Source organism: Rhinichthys klamathensis, unplaced genomic scaffold (genome assembly GCF_029890125.1).
Source record: "Rhinichthys klamathensis goyatoka isolate OS25496 unplaced genomic scaffold, OSU_Roscu_1.1 h1tg000377l_1, whole genome shotgun sequence".
Classification (NCBI taxonomy): domain Eukaryota; kingdom Metazoa; phylum Chordata; class Actinopteri; order Cypriniformes; family Leuciscidae; genus Rhinichthys; species Rhinichthys klamathensis.
In genome coordinates, this window is record NW_026606884.1 from 77,501 (window position 1) to 87,186 (window position 9,686).

Genomic DNA, 9,686 nt, shown 5'->3' on the forward strand with positions numbered 1-9,686 from the left:
CGGTCAGCGCCATCTCCTTCCACAGCGTGCACAACACGTTTGCCACCGGTACTGACCACACACACACTCACACATCACAATGCACCTCTAAACATGCAGTTTTTGTTGGGGGGAAAAAAGTCAAAGGAAGTTGAATTCAGTGACTCTGATAGAGTGTGTGTGTGTGTGTGTTTACAGGCGGCTCCGACGGCTTCGTGAACATCTGGGACCCGTTCAACAAGAAGCGCTTGTGTCAGTTCCACCGCTACCCGACTAGCATCGCGTCTCTGGCGTTCAGCGTGGACGGCTCTCTGCTAGCCATCGCGTCCTCGTACATGCAGGAGCAGGGAGACGTGTCGCACGCCGCCGACGCCGTGTTCATACGCCAGGTGACCGACGCCGAGACCAAGCCCAAGTGAGTCTGACCTCTGACCTGCCAAAACACGCTCATCATGCGTTCATGCAGTGATCATGAAAGATGTTTACGCTCGTGATCTGTGTTTCTGACACACTGATGTGATGTTTACACTCGTGATCTGTTTCTGACACTGATGTGATGTTTACACTCGTGATCTGTGTTTCTGACACTGATGTGATGTTTACACTCGTGATCTGTTTCTGACACTGATGTGATGTTTACACTCGTGATCTGTGTTTCTGACACACTGATGTGATGTTTACACTCGTGATCTGTGTTTCTGACACACTGATGTGATGTTTACACTCGTGATCTGTGTTTCTGACACACTGATGTGATGTTTACACTCGTGATCTGTGTTTCTGACACACTGATGTGATGTTTACACTCGTGATCTGTGTTTCTGACACACTGATGTGATGTTTACACTCGTGATCTGTGTTTCTGACACACTGATGTGATGTTTACGCTCGTGATCTGTGTTTCTGACACACTGATGTGATGTTTACGCTCGTGATCTGTGTTTCTGACACACTGATGTGATGTTTACACTCGTGATCTGTGTTTCTGACACACTGATGTGATGTTTACACTCGTGATCTGTGTTTCTGACACTGATGTGATGTTTACACTCGTGATCTGTGTTTCTGACACTGATGTGATGTTTACACTCGTGATCTGTGTTTCTGACACTGATGTGATGTTTACGCTCGTGATCTGTGTTTCTGACACTGATGTGATGTTTACACTCGTGATCTGTGTTTCTGACACACTGATGTGATGTTTACGCTCGTGATCTGTGTTTCTGACACTGATGTGATGTTTACGCTCGTGATCTGTGTTTCTGACACACTGATGTGATGTTTACACTCGTGATCTGTGTTTCTGACACTGATGTGATGTTTACACTCGTGATCTGTGTTTCTGACACACTGATGTGATGTTTACGCTCGTGATCTGTGTTTCTGACACACTGATGTGATGTTTACGCTCGTGATCTGTGTTTCTGACACACTGATGTGATGTTTACACTCGTGATCTGTGTTTCTGACACTGATGTGATGTTTACACTCGTGATCTGTGTTTCTGACACACTGATGTGATGTTTACACTCGTGATCTGTGTTTCTGACACACTGATGTGATGTTTACGCTCGTGATCTGTGTTTCTGACACACTGATGTGATGTTTACACTCGTGATCTGTGTTTCTGACACTGATGTGATGTTTACGCTCGTGATCTGTGTTTCTGACACACTGATGTGATGTTTACACTCGTGATCTGTGTTTCTGACACACTGATGTGATGTTTACGCTCGTGATCTGTGTTTCTGACACTGATGTGATGTTTACACTCGTGATCTGTTTCTGACACTGATGTGATGTTTACACTCGTGATCTGTGTTTCTGACACACTGATGTGATGTTTACACTCGTGATCTGTGTTTCTGACACTGATGTGATGTTTACGCTCGTGATCTGTGTTTCTGACACACTGATGTGATGTTTACGCTCGTGATCTGTGTTTCTGACACACTGATGTGATGTTTACGCTCGTGATCTGTGTTTCTGACACACTGATGTGATGTTTACACTCGTGATCTGTGTTTCTGACACACTGATGTGATGTTTACGCTCGTGATCTGTGTTTCTGACACACTGATGTGATGTTTACACTCGTGATCTGTGTTTCTGACACACTGATGTGATGTTTACACTCGTGATCTGTGTTTCTGACACACTGATGTGATGTTTACGCTCGTGATCTGTGTTTCTGACACACTGATGTGATGTTTACACTCGTGATCTGTGTTTCTGACACACTGATGTGATGTTTACACTCGTGATCTGTGTTTCTGACACTGATGTGATGTTTACACTCGTGATCTGTGTTTCTGACACACTGATGTGATGTTTACGCTCGTGATCTGTGTTTCTGACACTGATGTGATGTTTACACTCGTGATCTGTGTTTCTGACACACTGATGTGATGTTTACACTCGTGATCTGTGTTTCTGACACACTGATGTGATGTTTACGCTCGTGATCTGTGTTTCTGACACACTGATGTGATGTTTACACTCGTGATCTGTGTTTCTGACACACTGATGTGATGTTTATGCTCGTGATCTGTGTTTCTGACACTGATGTGATGTTTACACTCGTGATCTGTGTTTCTGACACACTGATGTGATGTTTACACTCGTGATCTGTGTTTCTGACACACTGATGTGATGTTTACGCTCGTGATCTGTGTTTCTGACACTGATGTGATGTTTACACTCGTGATCTGTTTCTGACACACTGATGTGATGTTTACACTCGTGATCTGTGTTTCTGACACTGATGTGATGTTTACACTCGTGATCTGTGTTTCTGACACACTGATGTGATGTTTACACTCGTGATCTGTGTTTCTGACACACTGATGTGATGTTTATGCTCGTGATCTGTGTTTCTGACACTGATGTGATGTTTACACTCGTGATCTGTGTTTCTGACACACTGATGTGATGTTTACACTCGTGATCTGTGTTTCTGACACACTGATGTGATGTTTACGCTCGTGATCTGTGTTTCTGACACTGATGTGATGTTTACACTCGTGATCTGTTTCTGACACACTGATGTGATGTTTACACTCGTGATCTGTGTTTCTGACACTGATGTGATGTTTACACTCGTGATCTGTGTTTCTGACACACTGATGTGATGTTTACACTCGTGATCTGTGTTTCTGACACTGATGTGATGTTTACACTCGTGATCTGTGTTTCTGACACTGATGTGATGTTTACGCTCGTGATCTGTGTTTCTGACACACTGATGTGATGTTTACACTCGTGATCTGTGTTTCTGACACTGATGTGATGTTTACACTCGTGATCTGTGTTTCTGACACTGATGTGATGTTTACACTCGTGATCTGTGTTTCTGACACTGATGTGATGTTTACGCTCGTGATCTGTGTTTCTGACACACTGATGTGATGTTTACACTCGTGATCTGTGTTTCTGACACACTGATGTGATGTTTATGCTCGTGATCTGTGTTTCTGACACTGATGTGATGTTTACGCTCGTGATCTGTGTTTCTGACACTGATGTGATGTTTACACTCGTGATCTGTGTTTCTGACACTGATGTGATGTTTACACTCGTGATCTGTGTTTCTGACACACTGATGTGATGTTTACACTCGTGATCTGTGTTTCTGACACTGATGTGATGTTTACACTCGTGATCTGTGTTTCTGACACACTGATGTGATGTTTACACTCGTGATCTGTGTTTCTGACACACTGATGTGATGTTTACACTCGTGATCTGTGTTTCTGACACTGATGTGATGTTTACACTCGTGATCTGTGTTTCTGACACTGATGTGATGTTTACACTCGTGATCTGTGTTTCTGACACTGATGTGATGTTTACACTCGTGATCTGTGTTTCTGACACTGATGTGATGTTTACGCTCGTGATCTGTGTTTCTGACACTGATGTGATGTTTACACTCGTGATCTGTGTTTCTGACACACTGATGTGATGTTTACACTCGTGATCTGTGCTTCTGACACTGATGTGATGTTTACACTCGTGATCTGTGTTTCTGACACTGATGTGATGTTTACGCTCGTGATCTGTGTTTCTGACACTGATGTGATGTTTACACTCGTGATCTGTTTCTGACACTGATGTGATGTTTACACTCGTGATCTGTTTCTGACACTGATGTGATGTTTACACTCGTGATCTGTGTTTCTGACACACTGATGTGATGTTTACACTCGTGATCTTTGTTTCTGACACACTGATGTGATGTTTACGCTCGTGATCTGTGTTTCTGACACTGATGTGATGTTTACGCTCGTGATCTGTGTTTCTGACACACTGATGTGATGTTTACGCTCGTGATCTTTGTTTCTGACACACTGATGTGATGTTTACGCTCGTGATCTGTGTTTCTGACACTGATGTGATGTTTACGCTCGTGATCTGTGTTTCTGACACTGATGTGATGTTTACACTCGTGATCTGTTTCTGACACTGATGTGATGTTTACACTCGTGATCTGTGTTTCTGACACACTGATGTGATGTTTACACTCGTGATCTGTGCTTCTGACACTGATGTGATGTTTACACTCGTGATCTGTGTTTCTGACACTGATGTGATGTTTACACTCGTGATCTGTGTTTCTGACACACTGATGTGATGTTTACGCTCGTGATCTGTGTTTCTGACACACTGATGTGATGTTTACGCTCGTGATCTGTGTTTCTGACACTGATGTGATGTTTACGCTCGTGATCTGTGTTTCTGACACACTGATGTGATGTTTACACTCGTGATCTGTGTTTCTGACACTGATGTGATGTTTACGCTCGTGATCTTTGTTTCTGACACTGATGTGATGTTTACACTCGTGATCTGTGTTTCTGACACTGATGTGATGTTTACACTCGTGATCTGTGTTTCTGACACTGATGTGATGTTTACACTCGTGATCTGTGTTTCTGACACTGATGTGATGTTTACACTCGTGATCTGTGTTTCTGACACACTGATGTGATGTTTACGCTCGTGATCTGTGTTTCTGACACTGATGTGATGTTTACGCTCGTGATCTGTGTTTCTGACACACTGATGTGATGTTTACACTCGTGATCTGTGTTTCTGACACACTGATGTGATGTTTACGCTCGTGATCTGTGTTTCTGACACTGATGTGATGTTTACGCTCGTGATCTGTGTTTCTGACACACTGATGTGATGTTTACACTCGTGATCTGTGTTTCTGACACACTGATGTGATGTTTACGCTCGTGATCTGTGTTTCTGACACTGATGTGATGTTTACGCTCGTGATCTGTGTTTCTGACACACTGATGTGATGTTTACACTCGTGATCTGTGTTTCTGACACTGATGTGATGTTTACACTCGTGATCTGTGTTTCTGACACACTGATGTGATGTTTACACTCGTGATCTGTGTTTCTGACACACTGATGTGATGTTTACGCTCGTGATCTGTGTTTCTGACACACTGATGTGATGTTTACACTCGTGATCTGTGTTTCTGACACTGATGTGATGTTTACACTCGTGATCTGTGTTTCTGACACACTGATGTGATGTTTACGCTCGTGATCTGTGTTTCTGACACACTGATGTGATGTTTACGCTCGTGATCTGTGTTTCTGACACTGATGTGATGTTTACGCTCGTGATCTGTGTTTCTGACACTGATGTGATGTTTACACTCGTGATCTGTGTTTCTGACACACTGATGTGATGTTTACACTCGTGATCTGTGTTTCTGACACACTGATGTGATGTTTACGCTCGTGATCTGTGTTTCTGACACACTGATGTGATGTTTACGCTCGTGATCTGTGTTTCTGACACTGATGTGATGTTTACGCTCGTGATCTGTGTTTCTGACACTGATGTGATGTTTACACTCGTGATCTGTGTTTCTGACACTGATGTGATGTTTACGCTCGTGATCTGTGTTTCTGACACTGATGTGATGTTTACGCTCGTGATCTGTGTTTCTGACACTGATGTGATGTTTACACTCGTGATCTGTTTCTGACACTGATGTGATGTTTACACTCGTGATCTGTGTTTCTGACACACTGATGTGATGTTTACACTCGTGATCTGTGCTTCTGACACTGATGTGATGTTTACACTCGTGATCTGTGTTTCTGACACTGATGTGATGTTTACACTCGTGATCTGTGTTTCTGACACACTGATGTGATGTTTACGCTCGTGATCTGTGTTTCTGACACACTGATGTGATGTTTACGCTCGTGATCTGTGTTTCTGACACTGATGTGATGTTTACGCTCGTGATCTGTGTTTCTGACACACTGATGTGATGTTTACACTCGTGATCTGTGTTTCTGACACACTGATGTGATGTTTACGCTCGTGATCTGTGTTTCTGACACTGATGTGATGTTTACGCTCGTGATCTGTTTCTGACACACTGATGTGATGTTTACACTCGTGATCTGTGTTTCTGACACTGATGTGATGTTTACACTCGTGATCTGTGTTTCCGACACACTGATGTGATGTTTACGCTCGTGATCTGTGTTTCTGACACTGATGTGATGTTTACGCTCGTGATCTGTGTTTCTGACACTGATGTGATGTTTACACTCGTGATCTGTGTTTCTGACACTGATGTGATGTTTACGCTCGTGATCTTTGTTTCTGACACTGATGTGATGTTTACACTCGTGATCTGTGTTTCTGACACTGATGTGATGTTTACACTCGTGATCTGTGTTTCTGACACTGATGTGATGTTTACACTCGTGATCTGTGTTTCTGACACTGATGTGATGTTTACACTCGTGATCTGTGTTTCTGACACACTGATGTGATGTTTACGCTCGTGATCTGTGTTTCTGACACTGATGTGATGTTTACGCTCGTGATCTGTGTTTCTGACACACTGATGTGATGTTTACACTCGTGATCTGTGTTTCTGACACACTGATGTGATGTTTACGCTCGTGATCTGTGTTTCTGACACACTGATGTGATGTTTACACTCGTGATCTGTGTTTCTGACACACTGATGTGATGTTTACACTCGTGATCTGTGTTTCTGACACTGATGTGATGTTTACACTCGTGATCTGTGTTTCTGACACACTGATGTGATGTTTACACTCGTGATCTGTGTTTCTGACACTGATGTGATGTTTACACTCGTGATCTGTGTTTCTGACACACTGATGTGATGTTTACGCTCGTGATCTGTGTTTCTGACACTGATGTGATGTTTACACTCGTGATCTGTGTTTCTGACACACTGATGTGATGTTTACACTCGTGATCTGTGTTTCTGACACTGATGTGATGTTTACACTCGTGATCTGTGTTTCTGACACACTGATGTGATGTTTACACTCGTGATCTGTGTTTCTGACACTGATGTGATGTTTACGCTCGTGATCTGTGTTTCTGACACACTGATGTGATGTTTACGCTCGTGATCTGTGTTTCTGACACTGATGTGATGTTTACACTCGTGATCTGTGTTTCTGACACTGATGTGATGTTTACACTCGTGATCTGTGTTTCTGACACACTGATGTGATGTTTACACTCGTGATCTGTGTTTCTGACACTGATGTGATGTTTACACTCGTGATCTGTGTTTCTGACACACTGATGTGATGTTTACACTCGTGATCTGTGTTTCTGACACTGATGTGATGTTTACACTCGTGATCTGTGTTTCTGACACACTGATGTGATGTTTACGCTCGTGATCTGTGTTTCTGACACACTGATGTGATGTTTACACTCGTGATCTGTGTTTCTGACACTGATGTGATGTTTACACTCGTGATCTGTGTTTCTGACACTGATGTGATGTTTACGCTCGTGATCTGTGTTTCTGACACACTGATGTGATGTTTACACTCGTGATCTGTGTTTCTGACACACTGATGTGATGTTTACACTCGTGATCTGTGTTTCTGACACACTGATGTGATGTTTACACTCGTGATCTGTGTTTCTGACACTGATGTGATGTTTACACTCGTGATCTGTGTTTCTGACACTGATGTGATGTTTACACTCGTGATCTGTGTTTCTGACACACTGATGTGATGTTTACACTCTTGATCTGTGTTTCTGACACACTGATGTGATGTTTACGCTCGTGATCTGTGTTTCTGACACACTGATGTGATGTTTACACTCGTGATCTGTGTTTCTGACACTGATGTGATGTTTACACTCGTGATCTGTGTTTCTGACACACTGATGTGATGTTTACGCTCGTGATCTGTGTTTCTGACACACTGATGTGATGTTTACGCTCGTGATCTGTGTTTCTGACACTGATGTGATGTTTACGCTCGTGATCTGTGTTTCTGACACTGATGTGATGTTTACACTCGTGATCTGTGTTTCTGACACACTGATGTGATGTTTACACTCGTGATCTGTGTTTCTGACACACTGATGTGATGTTTACACTCGTGATCTGTGTTTCTGACACACTGATGTGATGTTTACGCTCGTGATCTGTGTTTCTGACACACTGATGTGATGTTTACACTCGTGATCTGTGTTTCTGACACACTGATGTGATGTTTACACTCGTGATCTGTTTCTGACACACTGATGTGATGTTTACGCTCGTGATCTGTGTTTCTGACACACTGATGTGATGTTTACACTCGTGATCTGTGTTTCTGACACACTGATGTGATGTTTACACTCGTGATCTGTGTTTCTGACACTGATGTGATGTTTACACTCGTGATCTGTGTTTCTGACACACTGATGTGATGTTTACACTCGTGATCTGTGTTTCTGACACTGATGTGATGTTTACACTCGTGATCTGTGTTTCTGACACACTGATGTGATGTTTACGCTCGTGATCTGTGTTTCTGACACTGATGTGATGTTTACACTCGTGATCTGTGTTTCTGACACACTGATGTGATGTTTACGCTCGTGATCTGTGTTTCTGACACTGATGTGATGTTTACACTCGTGATCTGTGTTTCTGACACTGATGTGATGTTTACACTCGTGATCTGTGTTTCTGACACTGATGTGATGTTTACGCTCGTGATCTGTGTTTCTGACACTGATGTGATGTTTACACTCGTGATCTGTGTTTCTGACACTGATGTGATGTTTACGCTCGTGATCTGTGTTTCTGACACTGATGTGATGTTTACACTCGTGATCTGTTTCTGACACACTGATGTGATGTTTACACTCGTGATCTTTGTTTCTGACACACTGATGTGATGTTTACACTCGTGATCTGTGTTTCTGACACTGATGTGATGTTTACACTCGTGATCTGTGTTTCTGACACTGATGTGATGTTTACGCTCGTGATCTGTGTTTCTGACACACTGATGTGATGTTTACACTCGTGATCTGTGTTTCTGACACTGATGTGATGTTTACACTCGTGATCTGTGTTTCTGACACTGATGTGATGTTTACGCTCGTGATCTGTGTTTCTGACACTGATGTGATGTTTACACTCGTGATCTGTTTGTGCTCTTGTGTTCACAGATCCACGTGAGTCCTGAGAGATTCGACGTCATCAACTCTTCCTTCACGTCCGTCTGTTTTTATTGTTTATGTTTATTCAATATCTGTTTATTCTGTCTGTGTCGACTGATGTAATTCAATAAATGTTTATATTTTCGTTCTGTGTTCTGCCCTTCAGTATGTGTATTTTCATGTTTTAAGAAACAGTAAAACATCCTTTTATTAA

At 42.5% G+C, this 9,686-nt stretch overlaps 1 protein-coding gene across 2 annotated transcripts in view; it reads left to right on the forward strand.

Moving 5' to 3' along the window:
- The window catches only part of bub3 (BUB3 mitotic checkpoint protein), a 23,025-nt gene extending 13,339 nt beyond the window's left edge, over positions 1-9,686 (forward strand). Inside the window, exons 6-8 of one of the 2 annotated variants that reach the window (XM_056233767.1) lie at positions 1-48; positions 178-394; positions 9,482-9,686. The exon at positions 1-48 is cut by the window's left edge and continues 130 nt beyond it. In XM_056233767.1, the coding sequence (XP_056089742.1) occupies positions 1-48; positions 178-394; positions 9,482-9,491 (275 nt within the window). In that variant the 3' untranslated portion in view covers positions 9,492-9,686. Of the gene's footprint in view, positions 49-177; positions 399-9,481 lie in introns of those variants that run through there. The other variant, XM_056233768.1, reaches the window with a different exon arrangement.